The sequence below is a fragment of the Mixophyes fleayi genome, chromosome 4 (genome assembly GCF_038048845.1).
Source record: "Mixophyes fleayi isolate aMixFle1 chromosome 4, aMixFle1.hap1, whole genome shotgun sequence".
Classification (NCBI taxonomy): domain Eukaryota; kingdom Metazoa; phylum Chordata; class Amphibia; order Anura; family Limnodynastidae; genus Mixophyes; species Mixophyes fleayi.
In genome coordinates, this window is record NC_134405.1 from 219,736,026 (window position 1) to 219,760,663 (window position 24,638).

Genomic DNA, 24,638 nt, shown 5'->3' on the forward strand with positions numbered 1-24,638 from the left:
ATTGATATAGCTATTATGTCATTCCCTAATGGTAAAGCCCCTGGAGTAGATGGAATCCCAATTGAATTATATAAAAAACACCGGCCCTTTTTTGTGTCTAGGTTGTTGGATACATTCAGCGAGCTGGGTGAGATTGGCGCTCTTTCCCCTTCAATGGCAGAGGCAATAGTGGTGGTGCTGCCTAAGTCAGGGAAAGATTTGTTGTACCCTGAGTCCTACCGCCCGATTTCACTTTTGTCAAATGATGTTAAGATTCTAGCAAAATTACTGGCTTTGAGGTTAAGTAGAGTGGTGCTGGAATTAATTCATCCGGATCAGACGGGATTTATGCCGGGCAAGTCCACGTCTATCAATCTTAGAAGGCTGTATACTCTCCTGCAGGTGCGGTCACCCTCTTCTGAGAGCGAAGTTGTGGTGTCCTTGGACGCAGCCAAGGCGTTTGACTCGGTGGAGTGGCCATACCTGTGGAAGGTATTGTCCCGATTTGGAGTGGGTCCGGAATTTATAAAATGGGTTAAACTTTTGTATTCACATCCAGTGGCGCGGGTCTGTGTCAATGGGCATCTTTATCAACAATTTCAATTAGAGCGGGGTACTAGACAGGGATGCCCGTTGTCTCCGGCCCTGTTTGCATTAGCAATAGAGCCGCTGGCCTGTAAGATCCGGCATGATAGAGAAATTGTGGGACTTAGATCAGAGCACAGAGATGATAAGGTGGCATTATATGCAGATGATATGCTGTTGTTCCTTTCAGATCACGACACTTCCCTAAAACATTTGCTGCGGGTGGTTGATGGATTTGGGTTTTTTTCCGGCCTAAAAATTAATTGGGATAAATCTAGCGTGTTCCCTCTGGGATGGGAGTGTCCCGTGACAATGCCAGAAGGCTTACAGTTAAAATGGGCATCGAAATTCAAATACTTGGGAATATGGATCTCTAATACCCCCGCTGAATATGTAGAACTTAATTTGCGGCCCCAGATCAAATACATTAAAGAAAAAACTCATGTATGGAAGAAGCTCCCACTTTCTGTCTCCGGTAGGATAAATTTAACTAAGATGATGGTGCAGCCAAAGTTTTTATATATACTCCAGCAGTCACCTGTATATATTCCACCCTCCATTTTCCGATGCATTGATAGCTATTTGATTTCATTGGTTTGGGGAGGGGGAAGGGCTAAGGTCAAGCTCTGCTCGCTGTATAGATCCAGATCTTCTGGTGGATTTGCACTTCCTAACTTGAAATTATATTATTTTGCCTCTCAATTGGTCCACCTTAAGGCATGGGTTTCGGACCCCGATTACCTTGAGCTACATTGGGTGTTGGTACACCAATTTAATTCTAATCACACTCCCTTACAGTCACTGCTGGTGGGGCGGCTTGGTATGCGGGCTCCTCCGCTCCTGATTCAGGCAGTTAAGATTTGGACAATCTGTAATAAAATAATGAAACAAACTGACATTGATCCATATACAAAAGTGGAAGCTGCTCAAATCAATTTATAGGCCATAACAGGTGCTTGAAAAGGTGGGGTTATTCTGCAAGGAACATACACACAACATTTTTTTCCCCAGCACACTGCTATAGCCAGCAACAGATCTGCCATTTCTACTGTAGATAAAAATGCAAAAGTCTTTGTTGCACACATTCCATATACTCCTATCTGGGGGGCAAAGAAATTTGAGAAGTTGAATACACTGAAGAGGGCCAGGGAGTGGTCTCGGTTGGGTGTGGTGTCGTTAGGTCAGCTTTATGATACAAATGTACTTAAATCCTTCGAACAGTTGGTTGGGGAATTCTCTGTACCCAGAACAATGTTTTATTCTTACCTTCAGTTACGACATGCCCTAAACACACAATTTAAAGGGGAGACTTTGGTGTTTGGGGTGGGTCCACTGAGGAAACAATTACAGGCCTTGGGTTATAGAGGTCTGATCTCTCGAATGTATTCATGTCTTCTGTATGAATCCACTGCAGATGATTTGGATGGTTTGAGGAATCAGTGGGAAATAGATATTGGCCCTTTATCAGACAAGGAGTGGGAAATGGTTACAGACAGTACTAAAGGTTATACTTCATCATTAAAATTTCAACAAATACAGGTGTTTATCTTACACAGGGCCTACTTTACCCCTATTAGATTGGCAAAATTTTGCCCGGATGCTACCCCTAACTGTCCGAAATGCAATTCGATCAATGCTAACTTTTGGCACCTTCTATGGGAGTGTTCATGTATACAAATCTTCTGGCGAAGGATCAGGAGATGTATTCAGGTTACTGGAATTGAAGTGTCTCTTAGTTCACCGGCCACTTGTCTCTTTGGGCTCCGATTGAAGGGGAAAGTTAATAAACTGACAAAAATGTACATTTCACAGTTATTGATGTTGGCTAAGGTCTGTATAGTGAGGCTGTGGTTGGCCCCGACGAGTCCCACGGTTAAAAATTGGAAGGCACTGGTCAATAGCACCATAAGGCACGAGAGATTTGTTCATACTAGCAGACAGGCTCTGTAGGAATTTGAGAATATATGGTACAGATGGTTAGAGTCTCCCTTCTATCCTATGTCATCTAGTACAGATGCTCTATCTACTTAAATGTATGGCTACCGCAGTTCTTATAATAAGTATCTGAGTCCATGTAATAAACCCTGCATGTGTAACATACTTATGTATAAGCATTTACGATGTATGATCCTGAATGAATATAGCACATTTATTATTATTATGCTTTAATGTAATCTTGTAAATTCCGCCATTTAATTCCGATATGTATGCGATTGTTTTTCTTTTCTTTTTGTTGTTTAGTATGTTTATATCTTAAAAAATTTCAATAAAAATACTGGATTTAAAAAAAAAAAAAAAAAGTACAGTATTATTTGTTGCAATCAAGGCCTCCCCCATCATTCACAGTGGGAGTGTCCACATGTCTGACATTTATCTGCTAGTTATAGTTAATTTAAATATTATGCATGCAACATCTTGGTTCTGTTTTTTTGAGTATTGTGATTAGTTTAATATGCTCAATAATAGTTGTTCAACACTAATTAATTAAATGTATGAAAATAAGCTACATTGCTCTGGCTATATAAAATACAAACATAGAGTCAGAGTCATTTTCAGACAAATGTTCGTTTGAGCAGCCTATCTTGCGTGATTCAGCACTGTGCATGCACAGAAATGGACATTACGCCTATGAGCACAATTGCAGGCAATTCATGTCCACAGGCAAATGACATTGATGGATGTTTATGTCCAGAAATCTTCTTTATGTAATTAATGTAAAAAAATGATTAATGTATTTCCACCCAGAATCAAATCGAGTGGTTTCTTGGATTTGAATATGGACGGAACTACACTCAAATTGTATGCTCTTTTTAAACATGGACATTGAATTCATGTTGATGAGTTCAGACAAGAATCAGGCCCATAGTGCGCAAGTGCACATGTTAAGCCCTAAGAAATATAGGTGAAACAAACTGCAACTTTGCTACGTAGCATGATATCTTTATTAAAATAAGGTTAATATCTTTATTAAAATAAGGTTCTTAGTACATATCTTGATGAAATTGTGAATGCACATCTACCATAACAAGGTACTACTGGTCAGAAAAGGGTGAGTATACACCAGCAGTGAGTATACACCAGCAGTCCAAATCTAAGACACTTTTTGGAGACTTTTGCGTAAAGTACTGATTTTATGGCCCAGTACAATGCCTATTTATCCACAGGTTATCCTACCAACATCATCTGTAGTCACTAGGTTAATATCATTCAGTAGTTAAGTCCTTTATTCTAGAAAAAGGTGTGGTAGATCAGTTTGATCAAAATGTATATTAAGAACTGTAATTTCACATAGCAATGTTGTAGGATTTATTATATATACTTCCTGTTACATTAAGTAAGTTTCTGGTGCTTAAAATGTGTTATTGTACTAGGGTATGTACTTTAAATAGGTCATGCTTGCAACATGCATTGATCATTCCTGTTCCACCTATTGTTCAGGACTAACAATTATGCCTTTAGAGAAGTCACCATTTTGCTGATTTATACAATGGTATAATACACAACTATACAAAAGTCAAGATACATCACAAAAGAGGAATACATTTTTTGCACTTCTATGCACTATACCCTCTGATTGGAAATGGCCATCCATGCTTATTTTCTTTTAATAAATAAATTAATGTTGCAATCAGTATTGTTAAAATAAAAATGATCAAAGTGCGGTTTTACCTTTCAGCAATTCATTTATTTCATCGCTGAAACTTTCACATGCAATCCAGTCATCAACATTCTTGATATAGTCAAAAGCAGTAAGACCTTTATTATCCTGATGCTTTAAATTTGCTCCTAAGAAAAAGCACATAATCATCCAAATATGACACAGGGAGGCATTGAAGGCAGACTTTAAATTAATTTGTGTATGTTCAACATCGGTAATTATCATTCTGGCTTTATATTTAGCAGCAGAAGACCAGATTGTGGCATATGTATTGTGCAATACGAGTTTAATGAGTGTTATAACATTCACATGTACATAAATGTGCCAAGTAATTTCTAATCTATGGAGGATACTTTAAACATTATGTTCTCCTTGTTACTAAAATAGAATTTTATAACAAGCTAACAGTCCCTCTGCATACAGTTAAATACTATTTTGGGAAAGGCCTTGCAATTATACTATTAGATAATAAAAACAGCAAGTCATACATAAAACTGTGGCACTATTAATAGAAATTGCAAAGTAATAAGGTATCTCATTAAAACACCTCAATGTATAGAACTAAGTACACATTATTATTTTAATAAAAACAAACATATGTTTCTGCTTTAGTTTATTCTGCATTTTCTAAATTTAAACAAAGTTGAATTATAAAAAGGATGAACTTAACAGGACCATAAAATCTTAAACTTAATACGTTTGTTACCTAAAGATTCACCACTTTGCAAAGTAAATAAAAAATGCCTCAAATACTAATTGGATTATATTTAGCTACTTAAGCAGCACCATCACATTAACTGGTTTTGCGACTACCTTAGACTATTTTTAAGGATTCAATAAGTTGTACAATTTACTAATTTATGAAAAATAATTTATTGTATTGTAAATGTGGTTTACATGACTAAGCCTTTTAAAATAAATCAATCACCTGCAGTCTTATTGCATAGTGTCTTGTCTACTATGCATGTATAAAACAGTTTATCTGCCTAGAGAGTGCACATGTAGGGTGCTCTCTGTGATTGAAAATAGCACAGTATGTGCCTCAACTCCAAAGCATTGACCAGCTATTGTCATACACTCACATCATCATACACTCACATTGTAATGGGGCAGGGACTGATGTGAGTTAGTTCTCTGTACAGCGCTGCGGAATTAGGGGCGCTATATAAATAAAAGATGATGATATACTGCACATTGCTTTTTATGCACTCTCCTTGGCAAAGGAGGCACAGAAGGAGCATGTATTGTTATTTCTATACCCAGGTGACATGATCTCTTTAAAATAAATAATCTCTCTCTGTACAATTTATGCAGGGTTCAAGAACATATTTCCGTTGGGTTGAAAAATATGGAGCTGTATGAAGTTTTTTGCTTACTCAAACAGGTGACCTAGAGGCTACATGCAAAACAATTATCTTTTGTGGTCCTCTCCCTATCAGCTACATAATGTACCAGGTTAGCCTGTGACTGAATGATGTTTTACCTGCCTAAAGGAGATATAAATTAACCTACTGTGAATATAACAAAAATGTGAGTGCGATTCATTTTATTTATGTTTTCAATAAACAAACCAGATGGTATTTCACTATCACTATTCCCCTTCTCTCACTTTTCTTTTCTTTACATGTTATGTGTCAACGGAGTGAGGATTACCACTAAAGGTTTTAATCCTGCTTTTTATTTGTCCTTTGGTTCTGTAATTGCATCAATATTTTAGTTGTTACACTGAGGAAGACTTTTGCCATTCCCTTACTGGTTTCTTGTTATATTTTAGGTTTAACATTAACCGTGTTATTTCCAGAACCCTTCCCATTTTGCCCTTTCCTTGAACTGTTTTTCCGTTTAACTTTTTGGGGGTTCAGACCCTTTTTAGGATATTGGCAGCATCCACCTTACCTTTCCCCGTCTCTAGGAACCGATATCCGACTATGTAATATATATATATATTATACATTTTCATGATGTCTCCTCATTCAGAGTTTGCTAGGCCATATATAGTCTATAAGACTATATTTTAAATGTAATCATTTCATAAACATTTTATACTGTACCATAGTCAATCAAAAGTCTTGCTCCATGGAAGTTTGATGCAATGACGGCATTAAACAGGGGAGTGATGCAATCATTATTTAGAGTGTCCACTTTAGCACCGCTTGACAGGAGCAATTTCAAAATCTCATAATTTTCAATGTGGAGAGCAGCTAAATGCAGAGCACTGCCAATGAACAGAAATCAAATTACTTCTGTATTCTGGAATACTTTGGCATTAGTCACTATAGTTAAGATAACACTTTATTATATCATCCTTTAAAGAAAATGCATCACAAGTTGTATTAAAATAAACCTGACAACATGAATTTAAATCTCTCAACAAATATTACATAAAATAAAAAGCTACATAAAAATGATATAAATGTAGATTTCCCTCTTTTTAGTTATTTACCTCTATCTGTTTCTATCCTCACTTTCTTTTCTTTTTTTTTTTTTTTTTTTAAATATTTTTTATTGGATTGGATATTACAAAAGCAAACAAAGCATAACACGTTATGAGTTGAAAGGTTGTCATCCTCATATATAAGAGATACCATTTATTAAAACAGGACATTTAAAATATATATCTATATGCAAGGCTTCAAGAGAGACATACAACATGCATGATTAATACTGCAAATTGAAGGAAAGTAAGTTAGGAAAAAAGGAGAGGAGAAAGAAATAGAGGAAAGGAGAAGAAATGAGAGGGGGAAGTCGCTGACAAGTATAGAATGTAATGGTATAGGTGAGTGATATGAGCAGCATATTGCTAATCGGAGGATTAAGAAAATGCAAAATGCAAAATGTCAAGGGTGGGGAGAGCTATGGAATACTGTCATGGGGCTCTAGAGCCGGGTAAATGGGACCGGAGTATGATGCATGATGATTGTAATATACTCCATATGATAGGCTTGCCAGATGCGGTAGATAATGGAAGAGAGAAAAGGTTGTTCTGGATCTTTTTCAAAATAGTGCAAGCTGACATTTTACCACACTGAGTATCATCATCATCATCATCATCATCATCATTTATTTATATAGCGCCAACATATTCCGTAGCGCTTTACAATTGGGGACAAACACAGTACACTAATAAACAAACGGGTAAAACAGACAAAGAGGTGAGAAGTCCCTGATCGCAAGCTTAGTATGTGTGTAATAAGATTTTGAGTATGTTTAGGGACATTGGACAAGGGATGAGGTAGTAAGGAATAGGAGAGAGAGGCAGGGAGAGAGACTTGAGTGATATTAGAAATAAGGGAATGAATAGAAGCCCAGGATTAATTTCGAACAGTGCCACCAAATGTGGGACAGGGTACCTGCCTGACCACACAAGCGCCAACACAATGGAGAGGTACCCGGATAAATAGTGTGTAATCTATGGGGGACCAGGTACCAACGATAATATACTTTCTAAGCGTTTTTGCTCATTTTTACACAAATCAAGGCTTTAGCTATATTTAGGGGAATTTTGTCCCAGTCCTCAGGAGTGAGCATTCCCCATGTCCTCCTCCAATTTGAGTGATGTGGCTTTTTGGGGAGGTATTTGTGTTGCAAGATAAGGCAACAGAAGGTGGAAATGAGGCCTCTGGAGAATGAGCGGAGCGAGCAAAGAAACACTTAAGTAAAAGTCTGGTGGATATCTGTCACTGTACATCTGATGGTGTCATAAAACAGGAGATTTTGAGTTTATCCCATCTGAGAAGGTCAGCTTTAATAGCTGCAAGGAGAGACGGTAAATTCTACGAGTGAGATAAATCCCTATGTATTTCAATTTAGTGGATTGCCAACGAAAGTCAAAGCTGGAATTAAGGCCTTAAAATTGCGCCGGAGGAATATGGAGATCTAACATTTCGGAATTAGAGGTGTTGACCTTATAATTGGAGAGGTCGCCGAAGAGGGTGAAGTCATTCAGTAAGTTAAGGAGAGATATGAGGGTATTGGTAAGGGTTAGAAGGATGCCATATGCGTATAGTGAGCGCTTATATTCAAAGGAGCCAAGACAAATGCCTGATATGATGGGACTGAGCCTAATTGTGCTGGCATGGGGTTCGATCATTAGGGCAAATATAAGAGGGGAAAGTGGACATTTGTAATGGATGCCACTACGAAATGCGAAGAAGGAGGATTAAAAACCATAGGCCAAGACAGAGGCAGTAGAATTAAAATACAGGGACACTACAGCTTGCAAAAACATACCTCCCAGAGACCTGCCAGGCTCTGTCGCATGTAGGGCAATCCCCCCTGTCAAACGCCTTTAATCCATCCAGAGCTAGAAGCAGTGTGGGAGTGCCGTGCAGGTTGGAAGCATAAGTCAGGTCAATGGCATGACGTGTATTGTCCAAAGCCTGGCGTCCGGATACAAATCTCACCTGGTCCAGATGGACCAGTGAGATAATAACACAGTTCAGGCAGTTAGCAAACAATTTAAGGTCCACATTTAAAAGTGATATGGTCCTATAATTGCTAGAAGACTAAGGGTTCTGTCCAGGCTTGGGAATCACCAAAATATCTGCCCGGATGCTGGCTGGGTCAAACTTGGAGCCTAGAAGCATAGAATTAAAAAGTTCTAGCAGCATGGGCAGGAGGGAAGCTACAAAAGTTTTAGAATAGATTTCTGTGAAGCCGTCAGAGCCAGGGGCTAAGGTGTATCTCAGTTCTTTAATAATATGTTCAATTTCTTGAGCTGAGGTGAGTTTGGGCATGTGGAGGGAAGATTGAAAATCAAAGATCTTAAATTACAGGACATTTGTATTAGGATATGGGGTGGAATGTTGAAGAGTTTCGAGTATAATCCTAAATGCATCATCTATACCCTTAGGATTGTATGTTTGATCGCCAGAAGGGGTCTTAGTAGAGGAGATATGGTTGCGCGTGTGTTTATATCTCAACTTGCTAATATTCTATCTGCCCAGTCTCCCTTATCATAATATTTGTGGTGTAGCCAAAGAAGGGTTTTTGCTGCCTTTTTGGAGAGGAGTTGATGGAGTTGCCCACGCAGGGAAATTAACTTTAGCCGAGTTTTGCGTTTCGGAACCATTGATGCAATGCTGTGAGTGAGGTGATTTGCAACTCCAGTTCAGTAATACAATCCGATTCAGCCTTACATCTGGCAGCTGACAGGCCAATAAGTGGGACCTTACGGGCCTCCCAAAGGTTAACAGTGGACATGTCTGGGGAAGAATTGGTAGAGTTGACTTCAAGAGCAGGTCCAACCATGTTATTGGAGAAATTTCAGAATCAATGAATCTGTGCGGTGAGACGGTCAATGAGGATCAAAGTAAAGAAGGCGTGAGAAGGGAGCAGTGACAGCAAAGTGGACAGGGAAAAACAGGAAAGAAGGAGAGACCAGTTTCAAAACTTTTGCCAATGTTGTTCTACTTTGTATCATGTTTTTAGTGTGCTCGACTGACATTGTGGTCAATGCAGAGTGTAAATTATGGCTATAGCTATTTGATCAAGGGTTGTTGCTAGGGTTTGGTTAAGATATGGTACTGCCAGATCAGGAAAGGAGAATGTAGAAAAATGAGAGATTAATTGTTGCAGAGTGGTGTAGAGTTGTTGAAAATAAATAGAACTGAGATTTATGTGGCTCTGAAGATGGTTGGTTGCGTTCAACAGCAGAGAAGTTAAGGTAATGGAGAAGATCATGCAGGTGATAAAATGATAATCTTGGATTGGGAATGGCGTGCTAAAAAAGTCATAACCTGAACCTAGTCTGTAGAAAACAATAGATGACAATAGATGAAGAGCCCGACAAGAGCATTACAGCTGCAATAGTGTAGCCTGAAGGTTAGAGCAGTTGGCAGCAAACTGTGCCTCCAAAATGATCTTGCATTGAGTCTTGGAAACTGACAGGTGATTTCAAATGTTTTTTTTCTGTCTGTTAAAATTGATGGTTAATCCTGATGATCAATGAGATTGATATTTGAGTGACTGTAAAGCCTGGGGAGAAAACTGACTGCTTGATAGGTCTTGTAGTGAATAAGTGCACATGCTTGCTGTGATGAATTATTATTTATTGACAGCTTTGTGTCTGTATAGAGAATTAGTTAATAACTACCACTGAAGTAAAAGAGTGTGCAACCAAAACACATTTTTATCTGTCTCATATAGTAATTGTAGATTTCAGAGTAGCATTTACATTTAATATAAAGAGGAAAATTGATCAAACAGATATTACAGATGTTGAGTAAAAATGGAACACAGGATTTTCTAATGAAATTGTTAGCCAGAAACAACTGCTATCGACTTAATTACAAATCAAATTCTAATTTCTGAGTGTGCATTGGTGTGTGAATGGTTGTCTTTTTTGTGTTTAGTATCTTTGTTACATAATTTATATTTGAAAAACAGTTTTCAGATATAAAAACTATGAAAAAATAAGAGACACCCAGACCGTATTAAAATAGGCTATATGATCTTAGTTAAGAGTAGGGCTGCCTAGAAGTTACATTTTGACCCAAATCAAAGAAACATATAAGTAAAGGTAACAGTAAAGTGTATAAGCTTTACTGTCGATGTTACTATACCCCAGATCAGCCCTCCAAATGTTTTTTTAATGCCATTCAGAGGCTCTGGTGGAATTGTGGTCATATAGAGCTATGCTACTCCACATATTGTGGACATGACTTGCATTGTCCCTTTTTGGACAAATTTACAGTCTGATCTTAATTCATTTTCTGACCAGCCGATCTATAAGGATCTCTGGACTTTCATTGACTATATAAGACCTTAAAAAGTATGTCTGGCACATCGTGAAGCATCACTGTTTTAGAGATTAGCATCTAGTCAGAGTGTCTCATATTTGGTTGGTGATTCCCAGGCCCTTCTAATGTTTAGCTATGTACTATGGAGATGGACAGTGTGGAGGAACGACTGTTGTGTACTGTTGTGTACTGTTCATGTATAAACTGCCGTAGGTACCTGTCATCTAAATTCCTATTGAGAATTTATAAAAGGAGCTCAGTCAAATTCTAAAGACAAAGCTACTTGATGTAATGCCTTATGTAAGACAAATGTCTGATATACAAAGTATGGCTATAGCTATTTGATCAAGGGATTAAAAATGGGGTGATACAGGGTGCCTGGCCTGGTAGCCAAGATGGCCACACGCACTTTTCAGTAGCTCCGTGGAGCCGACTTTCCAGCCGAGGCCATTATAGTAGGCTGTAAACCATTGTACCCCACTTTACTGTAATATAGTCGGGCAAAAAAAGGGCTAGAGTGGATTTTCATCCGTACGCCATTTTGGCGTGAACACCCCGGGGCGCTTGATCCCCGTCCAGTGGAACAACAGCCTGCCATGCTCTGGACTTTGCATCTCTCCATGGTGTCACCCATACATCCACCTTCCATCCTGCAGGTTCTGAGATCCAGGATTGCCACCTGCCAGCTGGGCTGAGGGAACTTCACTTCCCTGTTGAAGCTGCGTATGCTGATCCTCAACTGCATAGGGCAAGAAGTTGCTGCCTGCTCCTCCCTATATTGCTACTGAGACCACATATTCAAGTTTGACTGGGACTCCCTTCCGCACTGACCCGGCTGAACTGCACCCACCCCGAGTTGCTTTGTGCAGCTTCATCTCTCTACAGCCCCTCTAGGTTCTTTGCCAGAATACCCCTATCTACTGTGCATTATCACTACTCATACAGTAACATTTTATTGAAGACACACTTGTGTACGCTCCCTGCTGTGCTGCTGTGCTGCTGAAAAACAGAAACACAAATTTAGAGCTCACTGCTACCATCTTGTGACTCTTGCCCTAATTGCATCTCTGATTTCAAACACATATTTTCTACCACCAGCAGCAGACGCTGTTGACTTATAGGGAACCTTCCATAACTGTCTGCACGGTATATGCTCCAACGAAGTGTTTCCCACCATCTGCTGGCCACTTCTTTTACCATACTTGAATATTTAACATGGTACGCTAGCTACCACACCTAAAACCAAAACGCTGAGTCTCCCACCTGTTCAAACACCATGCTGCCTGGGCCGTGAATCCACCACCTAGGGGTGGCCCTCGATGCCAAGTCCTACACACTTTCAGATCTCCCATGTCTCCCTGTCATCTGTTCACCCTGCGAGCAACCGATGCTTTGGTTCTAACCATGCCTCTCTCTCCCTCTTGGCCCTGAGACACTCACAGTAAAGCATCCACACTTTCCCATCCCTACATCCCCACTCATCTTGTTTCCTGACTATTCTACCACAATGCCTAAGGGGAAAAAATCTACAGTAGAAGACATCCTCTCCTACCTCTCCAAACAGAAAACTCTATTTAGACCCAGCGAACACTCTGATTCAGAGCTGGACACTGATGATCGCTGTCCTATTATTGGCCTGGATTTTTTTGTCCCTCCTCAAAGAGTTGAAAGATGTCAAAGCCTCAGTACAGGCTCTTCACTCTCTGAAAAAGGACATTGCTTTAGTAGCGATAGAACACACCATCTAGAACATAGTGTGGAAAAGGTGGTGACATACCAACAATCACTTGAAGTAGACCTCCATCAAATGCGCCAAGACACTGTCCAGCTACAAGATGGCCAAGACGACCAAGACAAACGGGCATGGCGAAACAACCTGAGAATCCACGGGATTCCTGAACATGTTGTACCTGCCCACTTATAACTCTACCTCAAGAAGCTCTTAACCCAGCTCTCCCCCTCAACCCCTGCGGATCACCTTCTCCTGGATTGAGCCCTTTGGGTGCTGGAGCCCCGCTCCCATGACACGTCCCAAACCAGGGATGTCATCCTTAGAAGTTATTACTTTACAGCGAAATAAGCCATCATGAAGAAAGTCCACTCCCTTAAAACGTTCACCTTCGACAACATTAGCTTACAAATTCTTGGACCTTTCCCCACTCACCTTAGCCACATGAAGAGACTTCAAGTTCATCACCAAACTCCTCCGACAATGGGAAATCACTGGGCCATCCTTTCTGCATTCTCACTTGACACCAGGGTTCGATGCTCATGACTAGAACTCTTCACGATGTCCTGTTCATGCTCCCCAAACTAGGCATTACCACTGGACTCCCTGACTCTCTCGAATCATCCCCTTTTCCCTTAGTGATCAACAAGACCGCCGTCACATCAAGCCCCCAGCAATGAATAGACCAAGATCCCTGCTTCTTCATCACCACCTGATGTGCCCTCCGGGACTACAAGGTTTTATCTTTTTTTAAATCTTTGTTTTTATTTTTCTCCTCCTTTTTTTTCTCTGGTGACCTGCCTAAGTGCCGCTCTCTTAAGAAAGCCCATGCATAAATCTGGGTTCTCACCTATGGTGAGGCCCCTCCCATCCCTCTGGCTTAATGCCTTATATTAACATTCTACCTGCTGGATTCTCTCGGCCTCATGCCTCTCTACACTGCCTGCCACCTGACCTACCCTCCTAGTGCCCTTGTGGCTGCTCCCGCACCTTTCCAGTACTGTTTATACTGCCTGGGCGGACTACACAATGGTACCATCTTACAACATTATATTTTAACTTTCTGTTGTTTTACTAATTTTTACTGTGGGGTTATGTTGATATTACCTGATGTGATCTCTCGGGACTCCTATTGGCTGTTCCCTTTTTTAAGGGGAACATCCTCCAGGCCCTGAGTAATGATATTGTATTATGTCTTTTTTTTTTGTTTTATTTATTTTATCTGTTGGGTGTCCTTGTGTCATGAATATTGATTACAATAGTCACCCGGTTTGCCCCACTGGCACCCATCTGGTCTCTCCTTATCTTCCTTCCACCTAGCTCATACTAACCTTGGGCTGTCACACAAGACCATTTGAAGTATACCACTGCCCTTCCTCTTTCATGTCCACTTTCATCTCTCACTCTACCTCATGTCAGTCTTCCTCTCTTCACGCTCCTCCACATCCCCTCTCCCTACCTTCCTGCTCTGCCCACTACCTACATCTAATTCCACTTTAAATCTACTACCTCAGGTATCCCAAGGGAGTACACGCCCTGATCCTTCCTTTCTGATACGCGCGGTGCATCTTCAGGATGACCTGCCGCACTCCCCTGGTTGCTCCTCCACTGACCTATGTGCTCCACCGGCACCACCAGTCCTGGCCTATTCTGCCATGTGACCACTTTCCTGACCCTCCTTCCCCTCCCTTTATTAACCTCCCCTTCTGTCTAACTTATCACACCATGACTTGGACTATAACCTTCTCACCTACCCCTCTACAAGCTTCTCATGCTCCCTGGAACCCACTCAGAACTCTTTTCTTCTCCCTCCACACTAGTTTGTCTTTCTATCTTCTTCCCTCTCGCCAAACATGGGCCTTAGGGTCCTCTTATCGTAGATTTACAAGGTGCCACAATGCTCCGCAGTGCCGTACAGTAAGGGAAACAATAGATACATAAAACAGGAACATACAAGGCAGACAAAACAAATGCAGACATGAAAACAAAGAATATAAAGGAACCTGTTCATTAGAAAGCTTACATTCTAAGTGGAAGAGGGCACAGCTGAAACAAGAGGAGTAAATGTGTCTTAGAGTGGAGATTGGGATAGTTGTGAGGGTGCATTAGTGTGAATAGTGTTATCGAGGATAAGGTCACCTCTACAAAAGAGATGGGTTGTCAAAGAGCATCTAAAGATTTGAAGGCTTGGGAAAGACTGATTGAGCGTGGTAGGGAATTCCATAAGTGGGGCGCAGCACGGGAGTCTTGTAGGCGGGAGTGAGAGGTGGTCACCAGAGATGTGATAAGGCGCAGGTCAAAAGTAGATCTAAGAGGTTGGGATGGAGAGTATTTTGATATGAGATTTGAGATGTATACATGGGTAATGTTGTTGAGGGCTTTTGTTAATAAGGGTGAGCAATTTGAATTTGATTCTGGAGAACACAGGCAGCCAGTGTAGGGATTGCAAAGTGTTGAGCAGATGTGCAGCTGAGAGAGAGGAAGATCAGTCTTGCAGCAGAATTTAGGATGGATTGAAGTGTGAAGTATATGCGTGTCAGGAATGCCAGATAGCAGGAGGTTGCAATAGTCAAGACAGTAGATAATGAGAGAATGGATTAGAGTTTTGGTAGCATGTTGAGTAAGAAAAGGGCATATTTTGGCAATGTTTTTAAGGTGGAGTCGACAGGACTGGAAGAGAGTCTGGAAGTGAGTAAATAAAGCAGAGGGCGGAGTCAAGTGTAACACCAAGGCAGTAGGCTTGGGAGACTGAGGAAATTGTGGGGCTATTGTGTCACGATCTGCCTACAGCTTATGCATTACATGCTGCTTTGCATGGCAGCTCCTGCCTTTTTGTCCTTATTATTATTACATTTGTATTGGCAATACCTCCATTCACCAGAGGTGCTGCTATTGTGCCTTATTGTGTGCATTAGGGGTTAACCTTCATGTTCACCAATTATCCCATGCACCTGGGTGTGGTTTTCCCTTTATATACCTGTCACTCCCAGCACACATGGCTGGTTATTGTTGTCATCCTGATGTCATATCCTGTGGTTTCACCTTGTGATTCTTTCTCCTGCCTTGCTCCTGTGATTGTATGCTGCATTGGGATCTATCTCAGTATACTATCTGCTGACCTGTTCCTTATTTGTACCTGGGACTTATCCGTGCATTTCCCTGTGCATGCTGCCTGGAATATTTCCTCACCTCCCATTTACCTGCATCAGCTGTATATCTGGTAAACTCTGCAATATATTATGTCATCAACTGTTCCCCAGCAATAAACATTGTTTGTTTTTCACCTATCTATGACTCCTCAGCTGTATTTCTACTCTGATACGTGACAGTATAACCAGCCCACAAAACAGCTTCGGAGTCAGGTGAAAGTTTTGTTTTATTCTGGGACCTTTTTTCTGCAATCAAGTTTTCATTTGTTTTTGGCAACATGTCTGTTTCACCAATCATGGAATTGCCACTGCTACAAACTTTACAGATGGACATTATATTGCTACGTTCTCAGCTTGCTAGATTTTCCTCTTTACTTGTGGACCCACTCAGGAGACTGTCAGATTCTACCTCTCTTAATTCAGAAGCTGCTGAGCTGTCTCAATCCACCTTCTCTGCGGATGAACCTGTGCAAACAGCACCTCTTAAAAGTACTTCTACAAATTTGCTGTTTTCTATGAACTATGTTGTAACAAATTCCCAGTACACAGGTGGTCCATGCCCCCATCTGACCGAAGAGGAACGGCGGCGCAGGATAACATACAAGTTGTGTCTCTACTGTGCCAGCAATGCACATTTCTTGCAGGACTGTCCTGTCCGTAGACCACCTCAGCTTACTGAACCATCTCCTGTTATTTCCTCTCCGCATTCCAAAATTGTTTATGCTCCACCATTTCTGTTCTCTGGGAAGAGACCCAATCTGCCAGCTCCAGCCGCCTGTCCTGAGGTGCCAGCCTCTGTCTCCTGTGCCGAGGTGCCAGCCTCTGTCTCCTGTGCCGAGGTGCCAGCCTCTGTCTCCTGTGCCGAGGTGCCAGCCTCTGTCTCCTGTGCCGAGGTGCCAGCCTCTGTTTCCAGCTCTGAGGTCGCATCATCTGTCTCCAGCTCTGAGTTCGCATCATCTGCCTCCAGCTCTGAGGTTGCATCATCTGCCTCCAGCTCTGAGGTCGCATCATCTGCCTCCCGCTCTGAGGTCTCATCATCTGCCTCCAGCTCTAAGGTCGCATCATCTGCCTCCAGCTCTGAGGTCGCATCATCTGCCTCCAGCTCTGAGGTCGCATCATCTGCCTCCAGCTCTGAGGTCGCATCATCTGCCTCCAGCTCTGAGGTCGCATCATCTGCCTCCAGCTCTGAGGTCGCATCATCTGCCTCCAGCTCTGAGGTCACATCATCTGCCTCCAGCTCTGAGGTCACATCATCTGCCTCCAGCTTGGAGCCTGCTGCCACTGTGTCCGGTCCAGAGCCTGCTGCCACTGTGTCCGGTCCCGAGTCTCCTGCCACTGTGTCCGGTCCCGAGTCTCCTGCCACTGTGTCCGGTCCCGAGTCTCCTGCCACTGTGTCCGGTCCAGAGCCTGCTGCCACTGTGTCCGGTCCCGAGTCTCCTGCCACTGTGTCCGGTCCCGAGTCTCCTGCCACTGTGTCCGGTCCCGAGTCTCCTGCCACTGTGTCCGGTCCCGAGTCTCCTGCCACTGTGTCCGGTCCCGAGTCCCCTGCCACTGTGTCCGGTCCCGAGTCCCCTGCCACTGTGTCTGGTCCCGAGTCCCCTGCCACTGTGTCCATTCCCGAGTCCCCTGCCACTGTGTCCGGTCCCGAGTCCCCTGCCACTGTGTCCGGTCCCGAGTCCCCTGCCACTGTGTCCGGTCCCGAGTCCAATGCCACTGTGTCCGGTCCCGAGTCCCATGCCACTGTGTCCGGTACCGAGTCCCCTGCCACTGTGTCCGGTCCCGAGTCCCCTGCCACTGTGTCCGGTCCCGAGTTTCCTGCCTCTGTCTCCAGTTCAGAGACTTCAGCTGCTGTCTCCAGTTCCGAGTCTTCAGCTGCTGTCTCTGTTCCTGAGCTTCAGCCTGCTCCGGAGGGGGCGCTGCCCTTACAATCTTCTCCAGAGGGGGCGCTGCCCTTAAAGACTTCTCCAGAGGGGACGCTGCCCTTCCAGTCTGCTCCAGAGGGGGCGCTGCCCTTCCAGTCTGCTCCAGAGGGGGCGCTGCCCTTCCAGTCTGCTCCAGAGGGGGCGCTGCCCTTACAGTCCGCTCCAGAGGGGGCTTTGCCCTTACAGTCCGCTCCAGAGGGGGCGTTGCCCTTACAGTCCGCTCCAGAGGGGTCGCTGCCCTTACAGTCCGCTCCAGAGGGGGCGCTGCCCTGACAGTCCGCTCCAGAGGGGCTCCTGTCCCTCCAGGCCACTCCAGAGTTGCCAGTCCATGCGGTCCAGCCCGAGTTGCCAGTCCATGCGGTCCAGCCCGAGTTGCCAGTCCATGCAGTCCAGCCCGAGTTGCCAGTCCATGCGGTCCAGCCCGAGTTGCCAGTCCATGCGGTTCAGCCCGAGTTACCACTTGGTGCTGTCTGCCCTCAGGCTTCTCAAAGTGCTGTCTGCTCTCAGGCTTCTCAAAATGCTGTCTGCCCTCAGGCTTCTCAAAGCGCTGTCTGCCCTCAGGCTTCTCAAAGCGCTGTCTGCCCTCAGGCTTCTCAAAGCGCTGTCTGCCCTCAGGCTTCTCAAAGTGCTGTCTGCCCTCAGGCTTCTCAAAGTGCTGTCTGCCCTCAGGCTTCTCAAAGTGCTGTCCCTGCCAAGCCTGCCGCCCAGTCCGGGCCTGCTGGCAAGCCTTCTGCCCAGTCCGGGCCCGCTGCCCAGCTTTCTGCCCAGTCTGGGCCTGCTCCCAAGTCTGGTGCCCAGTCCGGGCCCGCTGCCCAGCCTTCTGCCCAGTCCGGGCCTGCTCCCAAGCCTGCTGCCCAGTCCGGGTCTGCTGCCAAGCCTGCTACCAAGCCTGCCGCCCAGTCTGGGTCTCCTGTCAAGCCTGCTGCCAAGTCTGCCGCCCAGTCCGGGTCTGCTGCCAAGTCTGCTGCCCAGTCCGGGCCTGCTGCCAAGCCTGCCGCCCAGTCCAGGCCTGCTGCCAAGTCCGAACCATCTGATACCGAGTGTGCCAACTCTGAACCATCACCTTTCTTTGAGGGGCATCCTTCCCAATTTAATGCCCTTCTGAGATTTTTTGCCTCACAGATCCCCCCGTACCAAACCTTGTTAGTAGCCCTAAGAGACAGGTACTATTCCTAATATCCCATTTTAGGGGAGAGGCTTTGGAATGGGCAAACCCATTTATTGAGACCGATCATCCCATCTTATCGGACTTGCTCCCAAGTCTGGCGCCCAGTCCGGGCCTGCTGCCCAGCCTTCTGCCCAGTCCGGGCCTGCTCCCAAGCCTGCCGCCCAGTCCGGGTCTGCTGCCAAGCCTGCTACCAAGCCTGCCGCCCAGTCCGGGTCTCCTGTCAAGCCTGCTGCCAAGTCTGCCGCCCAGTCCGGGCCTGCTGCCAAGTCTGCCGCCCAGTCCGGGCCTGCTGCCAAGTCTGCCGCCCAGTCCGGGCCTGCTGCGAAGTCTGCCGCCCAGTCCGGGCCTGCTGCCAAGTCTGCCGCCCAGTCCGGGCCTGCTGCCAAGCCTGCCGCCCAGTCCAGGCCTGCTGCCAAGTCCGAACCATCTGATACCGAGTGTGCCAACTCTGAACCATCACCTTTCTTTGAGGGGCATCCTTCCCAATTTAATGCCCTTCTGAGATTTTTTGCCTCACAGATCCCCTCCGTACCAAACCTTGTTAGTAGCCCTAAGAGACAGGTACTATTCCTAATATCCCATTTTAAGGGAGAGGCTTTGGAATGGGCAAACCCATTTATTGAGACCGATCATCCCATCTTATCGGACTTGCTCCCAAGTCTGGCGCCCAGTCTGGGTCTGCTGCCAAGCCTGCTACCAAGCCTGCCGCCCAGTCCGGGTCTCCTGTCAAGCCTGCTGCCAAGTCTGCCGCCCAGTCCGGGCCTGCTGCCAAGTCTGCCGCCCAGTCCGGGCCTGCTGCCAAGTCTGCCGCCCAGTCCGGGCCTGCTGCCAAGTCTGCCGCCCAGTCCGGGCCTGCTGCCAAGTCCGAACCATCTGATACTGAGTGTGCCAACTCTGAACCATCACCTTTCTTTGAGGGGCATCCTTCCCAATTTAATGCCCTTCTGAGATTTTTTGCCTCACAGATCCCCTCCGTACCAAACCTTGTTAGTAGCCCTAAGAGACAGGTACTATTCCTAATATCCCATTTTAGGGGAGAGGCTTTGGAATGGGCAAACCCATTTATTGAGACCGATCATCCCATCTTATCGGACTTACAATCCTTTTCTGAGGCAGTAATCAGCAAGTTTGTAACTCCTCCCGCTATGCCATCTTGCGGGGCCTCTGCATTGTCAGCAATACCACCTATCTCTCCTGGCCAAGAGATACCATTGTGCTCCTCCCAGTTGGCTCAGGTCTCAATCCCGAGGAAGTCTCGTAAAAGGGGAGGGCGTAAAAAGAAAGGAGGTTCTGCAGTGCTTCAGCTTCCATCTGGCATGGTCTCCTTTGCCTTTCCGCCCATGGACGAGGACTTTTCTGCCAGGCCCCCTATTGTGGACTATGACTCAGACGAATTTAGACATTTTTGGTAATCGGGCGTCTGGGATCCGCCCTTAAGGGAGGGGGTACTGTCACGATCTGCCTACAGCTTATGCATTACATGCTGCTTTGCATGGCAGCTCCTGCCTTTTTGTCCTTATTATTATTATATTTGTATTGGCAATACCTCCATTCACCAGAGGTGCTTCTATTGTGCCTTATTGTGTGCATTAGGGGTTAACCTTCATGTTCACCAATTATCCCATGCACCTGGGTGTGGTTTTCCCTTTATATACCTGTCACTCCCAGCACATATGGCTGGTTATTGTTGTCATCCTGATGTCATATCCTGTGGTTTTACCTTGTGATTCTTTCTCCTGCCTTGCTCCTGTGATTGTATGCTGCATTGGGATCTATCTCGGCATACTATCTGCTGACCTGTTCCTTATTTGTACCTGGGACTTATCCGTGCATTTCCCTGTGCATGCTGCCTGGAATATTTCCTCACCTCCCATTTACCTGCATCAGCTGTATATCTGGTAAACTCTGCAAGATATTATGTCATCAACTGTTCCCCAGCAATAAACATTGTTTGTTTTTCACCTATCTATGACTCCTCAGCTGTATTTCTACTCTGATCCGTGACATATTGACACTGAGGGAGATTTGAGGGCAGGTGGTGACTCTGGCAGGAGGGAAGATAATAAGCTCTGTTTTAGACATGTTGAGCTTTAAGTAGCGTTGGGACATCCATGTGGCGATAGCAGAAAGACAGTTGGTTACACGAGATAGTACAGAAGGAGAGAGGTCAGAAGAAGATATATTGATTTGGGAGTCATCAGCGTAGAGGTGGTATTGGAAGCCAAATGAGCGAATTAGTGCCCCAAGAGAATAGGTGTACAATGACAAAATTAAAGGGCCAAGAACAGAGCCTTGTGGGACCCCAACAGTGGTAGTGGAGACGAGGATGTGTCAGAGCTAGAAACATCAAAGGAGCGTTTCAATAGGTAGGAGGTGAACCAGGAAAGAACTGTGTCACGAAGGCCAATGGAGTGAAAGGTGTGTAGGAGAAGAGGTTGATCAACAGTATCAAAACCAGCAGAGAGGTCCAGTAGAATGAGTATGGAGAAATTCCCCTTAGATTTGTAAGAGCAGTTTCAGTGGAATTTTGGGGCGGAAGCCTAATTGCAGAGAGTCGAGAATGGAATGAGAGGAGAGAAACTGACTAATGGCTCAAGTAGTTTGGAGGCAAAAGGGAGGAGAGAGAAAGGGCAGTAGTTGGAGAGAGAGACTGGATCGAGAGATGGTTTCTTTAGAATAGGTGAAATGAGCGCAAGTTTAAAGAAGGATGTAAATGTGCCAGTGGAGAGAGACAGGTTGAAGAGGTGAGTTAGAGGTGGGCATGCAGTGGAGGAGAGGGAGTGGAGAAGTTCAGGAGGAATAAGGTCGAGTGAACAGGTTGTAGGGTGAGATGATAAGATGAGTGCAGAGACTTCGTCTTCAGTTACTGGAGAGAATGAGTTAAGGATGGATTGGGGAGTATAGGTAAAGGTGGGTAGAGTGAGTGGGGTGAGTGAAATTTGGCATGAGGAAATATTTTGTCGAATGGTGTCAATTTTGCCTTTGAAATAGGTGTCAAAATCATGGGCAGTGGAAGGAGGAGGAAGTGCATGTGGGCAAAGTGAGTTAAAGGTGGCAAATTGATGACGTGGGTTAGAAGGCTGGGTGGATATGAAGAATGTTTGTCAATTGAAAGGACAGTTATGAAAGATGAGAGGATGCATTTATAGTGGAGGAAATTGGGATAGAAGCGAGATTTCCTCCAGTGACGCTCTGCAGTGCAGGAGCAGGTTTTCAGGTAGTGGGTCTGTTTTTTGTGCCGTGGCTGGGGTTTGGATCATCGGAGAATCTATGTAGTAGCTGGAGCTGCATTGTCTAGGGCTGAAGTGAGTGTTTTGTTATACAAAGATGCAGCCTTAGGACAGGACAATGCAGTCATTGGAGAAAATAGATGTTTTAGTGAAAATGAAAAGTGGACTGGGTTAAGAGTACTTAGGTTTCGTTGTGTATTTGGATGCAGGGGGAAGGGCTTAGGGAGGCTAAATTGGAGAAACCAGAGATGGAGCAGTAGTGGGAGAAAACAAGGTCAATTGAGTGCCCATCACAGTGGGTGCAAGATGAGATCCATTGGGAGAGACCAAAGGAGGAAGTAAGTGAAAGTTTAGTGGCAGAACAAAACAGTGGGATTGTCAATGGGAATGTTGAAATCGCCTAGTATGAATGTAGGCAGGTCAAAGGATAGGAAATAAGTGAGCCAGGCCACAAAGTTGTCAAGGAATCGAGAAACTGGTCCTGGGTGGGGAAGGGGGGGGTTATAAATGACAGCAACATGCAGCTGGAGAGGATAAAATAGAGAGATAGTGTGGACTTCAAAGAAGGAGAATGAGAGGGTGGGCTTAGAGGGTATGACTTGGAAGGTGCAGCTTGGAGAGAGCAGAATGCCTACTCCACCAACTTGTCTGTTTCCAGGTCTGGGAGCGTGGCTGAGGGAGAGTCCCCCATTAACGAGAGCTGCAGGGGATGTAGTGTCAGAGGAGGCGAGACAAGTTTCTGTAATAGCAAGGGGGTTGAGGGATTTAGAAATGAATAGATCATGGATGGATGTAACTTTGTTACAAACAGATTTGGCATTCCATAGTGCACAGGGGAAGGGAAGAGAGGGTAGTGGAGATATGTGGATAAGGTTGGTGGGATTGGAAGTACAGGATGGATGAAAAGGTTTGGGGTGGAGCGAGGAGCATGAGCAGATAATGGGGATTGTATGGGGCCCAGGGTTAGGCCAGATATCCCCAGCAGCCATTAAAAGGAGCAGGGTGAGGAAGGGGACATGTGAGGAGGATTTGTGGGTGTGAGGTTTATCTCTGTTTATGTAGGCTGGTAAGTGTGGTGGGTGCAGGAGACTAAACAGTTCATGCGTGCAGACTAGTGAGGAGGAAAGTAGTGAAGGGGAAATCATAATCGGGGATAGAGGAATAGGATGATGGAGAAACAAGAGAATTTTGGAGAGAAATATGGTGACAGTAAATAGGAGAGACTGTAAATTGAGTTGGTGCATGACTGAGAGATGTGAATAAATGTGTGTTAGCTAGGGTTTGTTAATGAGAGAGAGGAAAGGAACATATAAAGGAACAATTGATCCAAATTGTGTGGGGCAATGGAAGAGGTGAAGGACACTTTACCGCCCCGCTGGCTGGGGTTAATGGAGTAGGCAGTTTCTGACGCTCTGACACGACAAGGTCCAGCAGGATGCTGAGAGTTGGGTGTAGAGGGTCTAGCAGCCAAACAGAGATAGTAACAGCAAACACAAATGAGCTCAATGAGTAGCTGAACAGATGTAGGAAAAGCAATGACAGTTGATCTCTGTGGGTCCCACAGCTGGACAGAAATGGCAGCTCTGTAGATCCTAAAACAGCCTTGTTTTTCGGTTTGAAGTCAATACTCAGCGCTGCTGTGACGTTTGTCAACAGTATTTAGAAATATCCAAAGCGTCATATTTGTGAAGATAAGGAAAAGTGGGAGCTTGGGCTAAGAGCTAAGCCAGTGTACAGCTTACTCCAACTGCCGTCCGCATGCCACTTTAATGTCTTCTCCCTTAATGTAAAGGGACTGAATAGCCTTCAGAGGCATGGTAAACTTTTCGCCACTCTCAAACTTCATACAGGTGATCTATTTTTTTTTGTTTACAAGAAACGTATTTCCTACACAACTCTCACCCCGAGCTTTGCTATAAAATGTATCCCAACAAATACCACACATGTGACCACTCAGCCAAAATACGTGGAGTAGCGATTATGTTTGCGCATCACCTCACCTTTGAAACCATTGACTCCCTCTCTGACAGAGACGGTTGCTACTTCATCCTAGTAGTCAAACTTAACAATAAGCTCTGTACCTTGGTTAATATCTATGCCCCTTATCAACATCATATTTCAAAATTGGACACTTTGTTGGCCAGACGTTGCCAGGGAGATCTGATCATAGCGGGAGACATCAACACCGTCCTGAACAGCTCTCTGGAGCGATCTATCCATGTGGCTGTGGCTCCGGCCCCTTCAGACCCACTGTCCTCTAAATCCCTCCTTAGTCTCCTGAAGTCCCTGTTTCTCTATAATTCTTGGAGAGTGAAGTAGCTGACTTCCTGTGATTATACGTTTTACTCTTCACCCCACCAATCATATTATCGCATTGATATGACCCTGCCCAACCATGATTTTGCCTTAAATCTCCAGGCGGCTCAAATCCATCCTCTGATCTGATCTGACCATGCTCCTATTTCCATCGACCTCTCT

The 24,638-nt window shown here is 44.5% G+C and overlaps 1 protein-coding gene across 1 annotated transcript in view; it reads right to left on the reverse strand.

Moving 5' to 3' along the window:
• LOC142150074 (uncharacterized) overlaps positions 1 to 24,638 on the reverse strand; it is a 124,665-nt gene that overhangs the window by 17,940 nt on the left and 82,087 nt on the right. The window contains exons 14-15 of the mRNA XM_075205318.1: positions 6,274 to 6,437; positions 4,234 to 4,350 (exon numbers count right to left, since the gene is read on the reverse strand). Of these exons, the coding sequence (XP_075061419.1) occupies positions 4,234 to 4,350; positions 6,274 to 6,437 (281 nt within the window). The remainder of the gene's footprint in view (positions 1 to 4,233; positions 4,351 to 6,273; positions 6,438 to 24,638) is intronic.